General features: G+C 43.2%; 1 protein-coding gene across 5 annotated transcripts in view; it reads right to left on the reverse strand.

The window, feature by feature from the left end:
• Positions 1–14,752, reverse strand: part of tmcc1 (transmembrane and coiled-coil domain family 1) — an 85,468-nt gene that overhangs the window by 27,750 nt on the left and 42,966 nt on the right. The window contains exon 1 of one of the 5 annotated variants that reach the window (XM_012960658.3): positions 11,058–11,292. Within the exon in view, the coding sequence (XP_012816112.1) occupies positions 11,058–11,096 (39 nt within the window). The 5' untranslated portion in view covers positions 11,097–11,292. 5 annotated transcript variants of the gene reach the window in all.

Raw genomic sequence — 14,752 nt, forward strand, 5'->3', positions numbered from 1 at the left:
TCTCAGTATATAAAATATGGCCTTTATAGTCATCTAAAGGAGAACTTAACCCTAAAAGCAAATTACAACCTTCAGCACAAGTCAACAGGTACTGGCATGCTGGGAATTATAAGCCAACACTAATTTACGCGCAAGGGTACCCTGCAGCCCTGTTCCCCTGTTTGTGTGCCCTTTTCCCAAGCTCAGTATCCTTACTCACTTGATGAAGGACCTCCCTAGGGGGAATGCAAGAATATGTAAATATAAAGTGAATGATACATTCTGTTTGGAGAAAGTGTTATTCACAAGGCACCCAGATAGTATAAACCAATTGGATTTGTGGAATATACAGTCAAAGCGGTATCTCGTATTTAGAATTTTCGATCTTTGTTATAATTTTTAAGAAAACTTTCAGATGCAGTTTTTATTTTTAGGCAGAGTATAAATAATATTGCGCTGCAAGCATTTAGCTGCTGATCTAGGGCAGACACATCTTCAGATATAGGTTTGGTGCTTACTAAACAGCTGCAGTAAACTGCTTGGCAGCATTATTACTAATGTTGCGGGGCAGTGCAGATTCAGCCATGTGCAATGGTCCATTGTTTACTTGCATTTGTTCTTGGGCACACTGAGCTAAGAAAAGTGGCATTTAAAGAACAGTTGGCTGCCAGGTAAGCGGCCATGCTAATCATTCTCCCATACCACTGTCTTTTTGCATTTCTATCACCTAATAGTATCATTCCTCCGTATAAAGAGCCGCAAGTAGAACTCTATCAGTATATCCTGGCTGCAGGGGGCACCATATCCTAAGGGCAAAGTCCCATGCAGGGCTTTTCAGCTGCCTCCTGTGGCTCCCATTGGTTTGAATGGGAAAGATAGAAGACGATTGAGCCTGAGAGCCCAGAAGGGGCATATATTTAACCATAACAGCAACCATATAGAAAAAACCTGATATAAAATACAATTTAACACTTAAACAAGTACAGTTGTTCCTTCCCATACAGGATGGAACTGAAGGGTATTTTAATTTTTCAGGGAAAAACTCCACGTAGAAACTTCTGCTTCCATGTCCCAATGACCTCTGTTATTTTTTCTCTTGGACCCCACAACTTGCATCCCCAAGAGTCCTTTAGACCAGTTCAGCAGCTTAACTGCCCGCGTATGGGCCCCCCCCCATTACAGAATTCTCATTACATACAGACCAATCCTCTGTAGGTTTAGTAAGTAGCATTTTACAATTTAATATGGAATTTTCTCATTTGCACTTCTATACAAATGTTTAGCTTAAAAGGTACTAAGGGGCAGTTTCTGCTTCAGTTGTTTGCTCGGAAAACATTCTGGAGCATAAAACACACAGTAGAAAAAAGGCTTTTTGTTAGCTTAGGGGACAGCACCATATGCCCTATTTCATCATCCCAGGCATAGAAATCTGAGCCTTTTACTGGATACATTTCTACCCGTCTCTCCGTAAACACCTTCCAGCTGCCTAAATAGGATCCAAAAGAAAATAAATGTTCTGGTTTAATGCACAAGCACCCAGGTGGGTAAAGATCTGCTTATTTGCTGACCTCGCTATATGATTGGATCTATACATGTATGGCCAGCTTGTCTGGAACGTATACAAATACTGATTTGTAACAGTTACTTCTACAAATATACACACTCTAACACAGCTTCTAGTGTGAGGACAATATCCCTCTCTGGATATTTGCATTTATACATAAGAACGGAAGATGCCATGTTGCTCAGTTCTCTGTTCGATTCCATTTGTATGGCCTCACACATGGTATCTGTAAGAGCAATACTGTGTAAGATCAGATAGTACATGGCCATGAGAACCTGCCTTAAAAGAGAAGGAAAGGTAAAAACTAAGTAAGCTTTATCAGCAAGGTCTATATAAATACAGCCATAAGCACTCACAGAAACGCTGCACTGAGTTCTCTTTCAAAAGAAACAGGATTTGTTGTCTTTGTTTTCCTGTGCCAGAGACACGCAGCTTTCTGCTCTCTCCTGCTCCCCCCTCCCTCAAGGATGCTAAGAACTCACTCCCCCCCTTAGGAATGTGGATCTGAGCCAATCAGCAGGAAGCTGACTCATAGTCTTACTAACTGAGCATGTTCACTTGGTCTGGGTGTCTGTGCAGGAGCAAGGCCTTATGGGAACTTTCTTTACCCAACTCAGCATTTTTTCTTCCTGTTTAGCTTCAGATCTTCTGAACAGGTGAAATATGGGGAGACTTAAGGGCACTATTGAGACAACTGAAGATATGCCTGCAGCTTGAGTTTAACTCTTTCCTTCTTCTTTAAAGGGGTGATTCACAAAATCTATTGCTATGTGAGGCTACAATTACATAATTGTTAGTTTTTATTACAAATCTCTATGCTTAGTCCTTTGCTTATTTATATTCCAGCATTTCATTCAAATTAGAGCCTGGTTGCTAGGGTAAACAAGACCCTAGCAACCAGAAAGCTGCTCAATTACTGGAAAGTTGGAGAACAAAAGGCTAAATAAAAGAAAAACTACAAAAAATACAAATTGCCTCAGAATATCAATATCAACATTATACTAAAAGTAAATCACCCCTTTAAGCAGTCACAGGGTGCTGCAGTTCAACAGCAGGCTGGACACCCCTGTCCTAAAGGACCAAAGGAGTTGCAGTACCTAAGCTGAAAGGTAGCAGGTACTGCCCTCAAGTTTAGCAGACTGGAAGACTTCAATTGTCTAGACCCCTTCCCTCAGCTTTTGTCTCCTCCCCCTGCTAATTCTTCATGTTTCTTGTATAAAAAAAAAACTGCAAAATTGGCAAATGTGCTGTGAAGTGTAACCATGGTGAGGGTGGAAGGAAGTATTTAACTTGAATTTAGAGGGCTTGTTTGGCAACAGATATTACCCCCCCCCATGTGTTTTAATTTGATCTGTGGTGTCAGATTAAGCGACGTCAGGGAGACAAACATGGAGTGAAACACAAGAGAGGAGAAGTCACCAAGGTGCAGAAACCCATAAGTAAATGCTGAAAAGTAGATAAGGATCATGGAGCTGTACTATATAAGCATTATCCTCACAGGCATCTTCCCTTACAATCAGTTCCGCACACTAAACACCCAGTATAAACATCGGTAATAGATCTGTGGAAAAGGAGAAGAAGCTACAAGCCGCAAACCTCAGGAACGAATGGGTCACACAAGGATAAAGACAGATAACTAGGTTTAGTTTGCTCATACTGCATTTATGCAATTAAAAACATGTTTTTGGGTGGACATGCCCAACTGTGTTCTTGAGTAACACCAATAAGCAGAGAGGAAGAAATTACAATAATTCACTTTTATACTTTTAAGTGCAAAAGAAATAATAATGGCGACTCAGTATTTGATACTGTATTTCGGAGCGGGTAGTCACCTCGTGATAGGTCTCTGCTTTCGGGCAACTAACCAATCTGAAATGCCTTTCCACTGGCAACAATAGGAGTCGTCAGTGGAAAGGCCATCTAATCGCTTTGTTATTCCAAAGTTGTGAGAAGTTGCAGATCAGTAAAGTTACCCCACTGAACCGCTCTGTGGGTCCTTAGCCTAACGGTCACTTTTATGAGGAGCCAGTTATCTGGGTGGCAATGAAGTCAGTGTTATTCTACAGATCAATGTACAACTCCCTCATTGACTGAATTTCCCTATTGGGTAGACCAGTGCTGTCCAACTTCTGCGGTGCCGAGGGCCGGAATTTCTCTAGCATACATGTGGAGGGCCGCTAATGGAAGCCAGTTTGACCACTCCCCTTTTTGAAACCACACCCACTTCAAACCACACCTATTTTATCACAATGGTGGTAGCACAGCAAAATCCTAAATGCTTGGTCCTTACTGTGGGGATATCAACCATCATTCATATGTGGAAGAATTATGTTATATTAAGATATACCCTTAAATTCCATATGCCGCCGCCGCCTCCTCCTCCTCCCCTGTGGATAGCAGAGCAACCCCCAGTACATAATTACACACCTTAGGGACCATTTAATGGCTATTTCCAACTGCTAACAAACTCCCACAACAAACCCCTGCCAGGTTCACCTCCCACAAGCAGCATAGGGCAAGCAGAGTATGGCACACACAGGCAGCACTCTGCCTGTCCTATGCTATCTGTGTGTGCCATACTCTGCCTGTCCTACCCTGCCTGTGTGTGCCATACTCTGCCTTCCCTATGCTGCCTCTGTGTGCCATACTCTGCCTGCCCTACCCTGCCTGTGTGTGCCATACTCTGCCTGCCCTACCCTGCCTGTGTGTGCCATACTCTGCCTGCCCTACCCTGACTGTGTGTGCCATACTCTGCCTGCCCTACCCTTCCTGTGTGTGTGCCATACCCTCCCTGACCTATGCTGCCTGTGTGTGCCATACTCTACCTGCCCTATGCTGGCTGTATGTGCCATACTCTGCCTACAGTACCTATGTCTGAGGTGTGAAGAAGTGAACAATGGGAGTGATTACAGTCTGAGCCTGAGGTGTGAACACTGCAGGGGGTGAACAATGCAGGGATTAAAAAGTGTGAACAACACAGGGGATTGTCTATGAAGATTTTCATTCATCCAGGTCATGGTATATCTAGTATAAATAAATTTGAAGCAACTGGACTTGTTTAGTAATCATTGAAGACGTTTCACTACTCATCCGAGCAGCTTCTTCAGTTCAACTGACTGGTATGGGAAGTCCTCAGCATATATACTCTTCCACTAATCCAATCACAATGGCACTATGTAACTCTTCAGAAAGGTGACATCTGAAACTCACAGAGGTGTGAATGCTGTGGAGTTACTTTGAAAGGATTACCCAAGTATCATGCAACTCTTCAAACAGGTGTTACTTGTTAGAGTTGCATGAATGGATGTGTGAAGAGTTCTGAAACTGCCGGGGTACAGATGTTAGAACATGCAGGGGGCCTGTTAATCTCAGTACTGATACCATTTAATGCTTACTCAAAGGTAAGCCATCAAAGCAGCCAGACAGGTGGGGGGCCACACAGAGGGGGGTCGCCAGTTGGGTCATTTCTTTTATACCCCTGGCACTGAGTGGGGATACTGAGCCGGAGAGAGGGGCACACAGACAGTTGCACAGGTTACCTATATGTTTGAATTCTGGCTCTCCTGAGGTTGCAATATAATTCCCAGCAGCCCAATGCCAGGCGAATGGTGCTCAGAGCTGTTGCTTGACAGGCCCAGCCTTGGTATATAGTGTTATTATCACATCATAGGATCTATCTTGCTCTTGTAAATATAGCTTTACCATGTTATATGCGTTTGCAATTAACTAAAGCTGGCCATACACCAGCAGATCCGCTCGCTTGGCGATGTCGCCAAGCGAGCGGATCTTCCCCCGATATCCCCACCTACGGGTGGGCGATATCGGGGACCATTTAGGTAAAAAAAATAATAATCCGATCGTTTGGCCCTGGGGCCAGACGATCGGATTATGTGGGCGGCAATGGGGCAGTCGGATCGGGGACCGCATCAACGAGCCGATGCGGTCCCCGATCCGACCAGATTTTCTAACCTGGCCGATCGAGATCTGGCCAATTTCAGGCCAGATATCGGTCGGCCAGGCCGATCTGCTCTCCCCATACACGGGCCGATTAGCTGCCGAATCGGTCCAAGGGACCGATATCGGCAGCTATAGTCGGCCCGTGTATGGCCACCTTTAGTTCTTTTTACATCCGTGCAATTTGAACCTGGGGTGTTGATCAATCATTATTTTGTGTTTGTAGTAATTCTGGCCAGATCAGTAGCATTTCAATATGAGACCTATGCCGGCTGGGAGATGCTTCCAACCCTACAAGCCAGACTGAGCTTGACCGCTGTGACGTTCCAGCAGGACAGGATCAGAGGAGCCGTTTCAGCTGCTGCAAACACTCACAAGCCCTGTCTGGCAGGGGGCTGCTTCTTGTATGGCTATACTGTGCTGGGGCCACCAAACCCACCTCTGTGGCATAATAAGGGCACAATATATTAGGGGTGCCAATGCATAAGTACAGAACATTTTGCAGGGCATCAGTGCGCCTATAATCAGCAGATTATTCATAATCCTACCTTATTTACTACAACCCCGAAGGGAGAAAAGAGCTGGTAAGATTAAGCACCAGGGCTGAAGGGTTTTCTAGTTCCAACATGTGGACATGACAGTGCACACATACCCAGCAAAGCAAGGCCAGCATTACATTTCATGGACCCATCAGGGAATTTCTTCTTGATGGATATCGGCTGGGGGTATAGCTTATGTAAAATGATAGGGCCGCTTGTCTGCTGCCCTTTAACATCAGTGTGCTTTTAGTTTTCTAGGGTTGGGGGGGCTTAGTTTATACTGAGGAAAACCACATTTTTACATGTAATAGAACACCAAAAGGGAAAGTTTTAACTCTCTCATTGCTGAATTACATTGCTATTAATACATGGCAGGACAGCAGGCACTAGAGTGCAGACAGTTATTCATCAGTTTATTCTGCTGGATGGCAGCAGCATACAAATGTCTCATATACAGCACAACAGCCCCGCGTACAGTACACTAGCCCCACACATACAGTACACTAGCCCCACACATACAGTGCACTAGCCCCACACATACAGTGCACTAGCCCCACACATAGAGTGCACTAGCCCCACACATACAGTGCACTAGCCCCACACATACAGTACAGTAGCCATTAGCCTAGGCAGTGCTGTGAGTCAACTACAATGGAGCCGCTCTAGTGCAGAAGTCTAATTTAATAGCAGCTGGAGGGGCTCTAAGCCAGACAACCTGTTGGGTAACCAGTGCCCCCCTCAGATGGTTACACTACAACTCCCAGCATCCCAGTGACAGCACAACCTGTAGTAGATCTCTGAATTAACCCTTTTCGCTGACCCTTCCAAAATCACATTGAATTATTCAACACAAGCAAGAGACAGAAACAGCTGGTCCATTTCACACATTTATCACTAGTTTGCAAGCAACAAAAAGCTTAAAAAAAAAAAAAAAGGTGCAGGACTTCCTGCCGCATCTCTATCTGCTCCAAACGTGTGTGTCCCCAGCAGCGCTTGCTACTGCCACAAGCTCAGGGCTGTGCTGCTGTTTCACACAAGCTTTGTAGGTTACAAGTGCAACCCATTTCCCTCCCCCTACCATATCCCTGGGTTACTTTGTGTCAAACTGCTACTGTTTCACTATGGAGGTTGTATGTAAGGTACAGTCAGTTAATAATGATAAATAAAATAATGGGAGCTATGTGCATCAGGCAGAATGCAGGAAGAGCTTTATGTCTAATAGCTGATCAGGCTGTGGTGCAGCCAAGTTACCAAATCACTTGCTAACCACTGAGCCAAGCTAGCACACATGTAGGACCACTGGTTGGTCTGGAACTTTTATAGTACCTGTGCGGTCTTACTTTTTGGACCCAATTCAACAACCAACCAGTTTGGCCATCTGTGACAAACCAAATAGCACTGATATCTGTGCCCCATTTTTTCTTAAAGGAATACTGTCATGGGAAATATGTTTTTTTTTTTTTTTTAAACGCATCAGTTAACTGAGCTTCTCCAGCAGAATCCTGCATTAAAATCCATTTTTTACAAACGCAAACAGATTTTTTTTAAAAATTTGTTTTCTAAATTTCACATGGGTCTAGCCATATTCTTCATTTCCCAGGGTGCCACAGCCATGCACTGAACATTAGAACTGCTTTCCATGTAACTGGAGGAGTCCTGAGCCAGACTTGGATTTTTTACTATTGAGTGCTATTGTGATATCTACTGGGAGCTGCTATCTTGCTCCCTTTCCATTGTGACCTGTGCTCTGATAAACTTCAGTCACACTTTACTGCTGACATGCAAGTTGTAGTGATAGCCCCCCCCCTCCCAGCAGCCGATCAGCAGAACAATGGGAAAGGAGCAAGATAGCAGCTCCCAGTAGATATCAGAATAGCACTCAATAGTAAGAAATCCAAGTCCGGCTTGAGACTCCTCCAGTTACATGGGAGTAGGAGAAACAATAGGTTACCTGAAAGCAGTTCTAATGTGTAGCGCTGGCTCCTTCTGAAAGCTCAGACTCAGGCACAATGCACTGAGATGGCGCCTACACTCCAATATTACAACTTAAAAAAAAGCCTGTTGGTTCAAGAATAACATTTTAAATGGCACAGTTTTGCTATGTAAACAGTGTAATTTAGAAATAAAAAGTATAGCATAAAAATCACGTCAGAATCCCTTTAAGAACGGCATATACAAAGGCATCCACAGCCAACTAATCAATTACAAACCCCAGTAAAATGTGATATAAAATACATTTAGTAATAAAAGACCAGGCAGAAAAAATGGCCAGGTATTAGAAAGCAAGCTAAGCAGCTGTTTGCTAAAGAGTTGCAGGGAGTAAAGAGTTCATATTAAACTTGCTTCTGAGCAAATCTGAGATATAAGATATAATACCCCATTACTCTTGTCTCATGCTAGAGAAGCCTTTACACCAATATGCCTGCGTTATACAACATGAGCTTCCTTTTCAGGCTATGCTCATGCAGGGTATAACAAAAATAAAGGGGCAGCCACTCAAAAACACATTCGCCACCAAAAAGTATATTAGAAACAAAAATCTTTATTAATACAACATCTCGACTGCACTTAAGTTCTTGGTCCACAAAATGCTTAAGGTGGTCATGTTGTATTAAAACTGATTTTTGTTGTTTTGGGGTCTTTCTAATGCTTTTTTTTTTTTTTTTGCATTTTTTTCGATTGCCTACGCCTTTATTTATGTTATATACAGTTTCCATGCCCCTTGCTGAGGGTTTGGGGTTGGTGCACCTGGACCACATTCCACATTTTGTGAGTCATTTTTCAACTTTTTTTTTTTACTGTGAGATACATATTATTACATATGGCTTTAATTATGCACATAAATGGGACAATATGAATGCTAAAAGAGAGGATATCTAGTTTTTAAAAAATGGTGTTTTATTTATCGTTCTGGCTCAAACGTAAGCTGCCTTCACGGCACACATGTCTAGCACCATTTTTTTTTTTTTTTTGCTGAGTGCGGTTTTTTTGTGTTTCATGACTATGTGAGCATAATCCTGCACCCAGGCAATATTCCCAGTGTTCTGTGTGCACCATATATATAGTTCCCATGATGTAAAGGAAATATTGTGTTAGCCGAAATGTTAGTGTGCTCCACAATAGAAAACACTTTTGCTGTACTTTAAGTCCTACAGTCCTGTCTATCTTCATCATCTGGACTGCACCCAGGCTTTGATATTCTTCATGAGGTTAGATACAAGCCAGGTTACTCCTCCAGATAATATGAAGCATTCTGTTAGTTATAGTTCAGCAACATATTGCAGTCAGCTCACCACTGGTACTGGTTTTAGGGGTATATTAGTCCTCCCTACCCATTGCCATATTTAAATCTGATCGTAAGTATGCATCCAGAACAAAATTCCTAGTTTATATCAGTTCAAATTTCTATGGAGTCTCCATTCTACTAATAGTTTGCTAGCATTGTGTATGTCGCAATGGCACAATAGGGCTCAATAATTAAAGCAATGCAATATAACATTTTTAGAAAGAAACACTATGTTTTGTTAACTCACAATGCAGTGTTTTACCACCAGAATATTAGAATAATTGTGGGCACAAACAGCCACAGATTAGTGAGGATGCTGTCACTTCTGACATGTGAATGAGCATGGCATCATTAATGGCATTTTGGTGTTCAATCCACTTGGAGCAAGTCAGTTACATCCATGGGAGCAATGCGCTCAGATAACCCTGGAATTACCAGGTCCCAGTTGGCAGTATTTTCAGGGTATGGGAGCAAATACCTTTGTACATTGCATCAACGTGCACGTTTTTGTGTCTACTCTAGCACTTGGCACATGTTCTTGTAAATGAGCCTTTGTGACTATCCAACTGTTAAACGGAGAGTTGTAGTATGAAACAGTTGGATGATCATGAGTCGGGTTTCCCAGTTGTAGTGATCACTCAAGAATGGCTGGTGTCTACTATGCAGCTGCCAACAGCATTTGTGCTTGGCATATACCCACACGACAAAAGGGGTTAAATGTGCCTTTGTTATACCCCGCATCTGCTTTGCTCTACCAAAAGCTCATTCCCTGCCGCTCAGATACATTCCACGTTGGCAAATTGTCAGGAAAGGAGGTAACTTTCCTTCCTATAACAACCTGGAACTCAGAGTTGGCACCTTCTAGTCGCCAGCCTGCATTACCTTTTTCTCCTGGGCATATCTAATTAGCTCTCCTTTCTTAAGTTACTTTGATTCCTATTATTCACTTGCATAGAAATCGACACAATAAACTAATGAAAATTCCCTCATCCTTCCTGGGTAGCTAAGCTGTAATTAAAACACAAAAAAGGAAGTTCTGCAGGAAACTGAAGGGGAGGGAATAGGTCCCGATGCCGGGAGAACAGAAAACGTCTTCAAAATGCATTGTGTAAAGTGAAACCCAATCTATTAGATACCCTGCTCATTCCTTGCCCACAGGGAACCTATGACGGAGGCATGATACTTGCTGAAAGGAAAAAAAGAACGGTCCCGCATGATCAAATACTGCTTATAATAGAGCATGCACGGCACAGCAGATTTAGCTTTGTAGAACTCCATGTGGCTGAGCTGCTGCTGGATCTTCTGCATAATGCTAATTTATAAAGCAGTCAAATACATATCAAAGCTCAGGAAAATAGCAGAAATGATAGTATGAGAACACTCGCAGAACTCAGCACTTAAACAAGTCCCGTAAACCACTAACAGGGTCTAGGTGTATTATACTGCCTGCATTCATCTGATCTTTAGATTAAATGCTCTAACCACAAGAGCAATGCTTTCCTGGCATGAAAAGAAAACAAGCAACTACTAAATGCCAAAAAACCAACATACAACATTCTACTTTTCTTGTAAAAACAAAGCACAGACAAAAGTAATGAGAAAAATGAGCATTTTCCCCCATGTGCTCAAGCAAGAAAAGGGTCAGCAGGTGCATTGACAGCTCCCCTGCCAATAAAAGACCTATGGACTATAAGTCTGCAGGAAAGAAGGAGTTAATGGCCTGACATTTACCCACCTTGGACAGCTGTCGCCTGAGACTAAAGCGCTGGACCATGATTGTGCTTCTCTTCACAAATCAAACAAAGAACTGTCCCAGGCTGGGAGAGAAGCGTGCCCAGGTAAGGCTGGCATCCGACACCTCGGACAGAATAAAAAGAGCCTCCATTCAATGCAGGGGGGAAGATTTAAAAGAAAGAGAGGAGATCGGCAAGAAGTTAGCAGCACCTCATTGTTCCTTTACTAGGCTGCTAGTGAGCTTTGAGAAAGAAGAGCAGGGAGGGGCGAGCTCCTTAGACTCTGCGCTTCCTGTGAGTCAGCTGTGAGAGGGTCCAGACAGATGGACCCCAGAGACTACTCCCCCATACAGTATCCCTCCTCCTGCTTCCACCTGACCCACAGCCTCGCTGGTCTTTCAGACATCTGTCTACAGCAACTGCTTGACGGGTGCAGGCATGTAAGCGAGCCCTGCCAGGCAAGGAGGGGGTGAAACCAACTTACATGCAGTACCCACTTACTGTCTGTATACCCTTATTAGTGCCGGGAGTAGCAGGGAGTTACACCCTAGTGCTGAGCTTTAGTGTATCTCAGTCATATACCTTTCTGTTTATACAAGTATAAATAAATGACATTCAACTCCATAATCTGAGGGGCGAGGGGTACATTAGCCTTTCAGCTGTTTCACTACAAAGGATATTACATCACTCCATTTGTACCATCCCGGGGGCACACAGAAATGCAGCTTTGACCCCTAGATAATGCAGTTTTAAACTATTTCTAGCTCATCCCTTTTCTTTATCTGGCAAAACACGCTCTTACGGTCTATTCTCTGACCCACCCATGGGCCCCTTATCTATAATCAGTGGGACGCACAGGCGCAGGGTTGGTGCCCCTGCTAAGGGAGCAGGTTTGAAGCCAGCTGCTCTCCACTAGACTCAATTAATTGGAAAAATGAATTGACATTAGTGGCTGGTTGTTGACCCCGGTGCTTTTAAGGATGGAAATGAGGGATATGGGGCTGTTTCATCAGACACAACACAGTATAGGGCCATATGTGCAAACACTAGGGTGTGCGACAAGGTTACTAGTACAGAGACACACAGCTTTGTGAAGCTCGCTACATAGATTTTTTACGCACTGTAAATCCTTCCTAGTAGAAGTAGGGCAGAATGGAAGAATAAGCTGCATAAATAAACAATGCCCAAACGTCTACCCTCTGGCTGCTCTTGAACTACAGCTCCCAGCACCTAACCCTCCCCCCTCCATATCTTGCCAATTAATGGATGCAGTGCAGGAACGGCTGATGGACCTATGCTTGGTGTAACAATAAACTTCTATAAAAAAAAAAGTACACTAAACACTCATGCCTAACAAATAACTGCCAAACTATAGGATAGAGATTCTTGGATTTGAATTTTGGGATGCCCCAACACTTGCACTGTGTAGACTTATTTCATCCAAGAAATCTCCAAGACTGTCTTTGGTTTTTGGGGATAAATGGAGTTGTAGTTCAAAGACAGAGGGCCATATATAATCAGATATTAGGACACAATGCAGATTCTGTCCCATTTCACCTAAAAGCCATGCAACTTTTTCTTTTTCGGCTACTGGAGTCCATGGGCATTTTTTGCGGCAAAAGCAGGAGAGAATTTTTGCTCATCTCTAGAAACAAGGCATTAGTGTCTAATTTTTCTAAGGCACGGTGGACCAGGATCTGACCCAGGAAGTGATCCCAGTCTCCTGTGAATCACAGAACTGTGGTTGATTCACTAAGCCTGTCATTAGCCCAGTGCTTTCACTGGTTGGAAATATATAAGGGAAGTGAGAAATGTTAGGACAGTGGCATATAGGCAGGAAACAGGTAGTGAGAACACCAATCAGGGTGCTGCAATAAGGCATGGCTGAGACATCATCAGTAGAAAAGAATGTAACATCTGCTCATGACTACTCTGTGACTCTTTCACACATACAGTATGTATTATGCAACAGTTAGTGAAGTTTGCCGAGTCTTGCACACTGGCTGGAGGTGCCCGCTGATCAAACTGTGCCATAACCAAGGTTGGACTGGGCCACAGAGAAAAAAAAACCGGTGGGCCCTGGCCCATGCGCATGTCCAAGACCAAATCCCCACCTGCAATAGCGTCGCTCCCCTTCTGCCTCCCTCCCCCAATCATGGCAAAGTAAGCATAAAATGGGTGGGTGTTGTATCTCAAATGCGTATTGTTGGTTGGTCCCTAAGCTCAGGTAAGTGCCAGCAGCACAGAGCATGTACAGGGAATCAACAGAAAAGAAGATGGGGGGGCTACAGGGGGCATCTTTGGGGGCACAGATCTTCCATACTAAAGGGCTGTAGTGACTGTGGGCTGATATAGAAGCCAACAAGTGTAGCATTTCTAGACTAATTATTTACTGAGGTTTAGTTCTTCTTTTAGCCAGTGACTAATGATTTATTTGCCAAAATGACCTATAAACAATGGAAACATGTCAACAACAGGTAAGTGATACAGAAGATCAGTTCAAGCTATTACATTTATTTAGAAGGGATGATGATCACCTGATCTAGGCAATGACGTTGTGACTCATATTGTATTCTAACCTTGGGCCCCCAGATGTATGATTGTCACTTCCAGGATGCTTTAACCCTTAATTATAGGATGAAGAATACTGGGAGTTGCAGTCTAAAAACATCTCAAGACTCAAAGTTCAGAAACAGAGTCAGAGCCAATCCACGGACTTGTAGCTGAACCAAAGGGTTCACTTCACAGTCACATTCCTATCTGATTAGTTTCGGGTAGATTTTAGCCTTGGCTGCTTAAGTGAACCAGGCCAGAGAGGGTTAAGTGTGATGTAGAACCGGTTAGAGAAGCTGGCGCTGGGAGAGGCTGCAGATTAATTAAATAAAGCTCATTGTTCTGGCAGCGCCCTGGGATTCAACAGCATAGATTTCTGCAGAGATACAGTGCTCTTATCCCCGACAGTCCTGCACAAAGAACACCCTTCTGTTTACATTGCACTTCCCATCAGACGGTGGCGAGAAGCCACAGAGTCTCTTTCTTCTCCATAATAACTTTAGTTTATCTTTAATTCTCTTGGCCAGTGTTAGAGGCACACATGAGGGAAGTATAGACCATGGCTCTCCAAATACTTCAGCAAGGCCAAGGTCCACCATCAATATCAAAATAAATATTATATATATATATATATATATATATATATATATATATATATATATATATATATATATATATATATATACAAAAGGAACTTGTTCCATTTAGTCAGGATATATTCTAGCAGACAAGGCTAGAAAGCAAGAAAGTTGCTTATCTGGCTCCTTTTTGTAGGTGCTCCTTTAGACTGATGTTACCAGTCACTCCCATGGGTGACAAATCATCCCAAAAAATACCTTTCCCTTGTTATGAATAGAGGTCACCAAATGAAAGACACTAAGTATCTCTGAACGTTTGGTTTTCTGCAGAAGAGGTGATTTCCTGCGGGCAACCAAGGGTCCAGTGTGCCATCACCGTTATGTTTGTTGGGTAACAGGCACCTAATTCATTCATTTTCTGCTCAGCACTGTATTATGTAGCATTGGTAAAGTCTGTTTTACAGCAATTTACTGTCATTCTTTGCTCATGACTCACTCTATGACATCACCGATGATGCATTTGCCTTTTATGTCAGCACTCCCTTCTGTTCCAAGAACATCGTCAT

Source organism: Xenopus tropicalis, chromosome 4 (genome assembly GCF_000004195.4).
Source record: "Xenopus tropicalis strain Nigerian chromosome 4, UCB_Xtro_10.0, whole genome shotgun sequence".
Lineage (NCBI taxonomy): Eukaryota > Metazoa > Chordata > Amphibia > Anura > Pipidae > Xenopus > Xenopus tropicalis.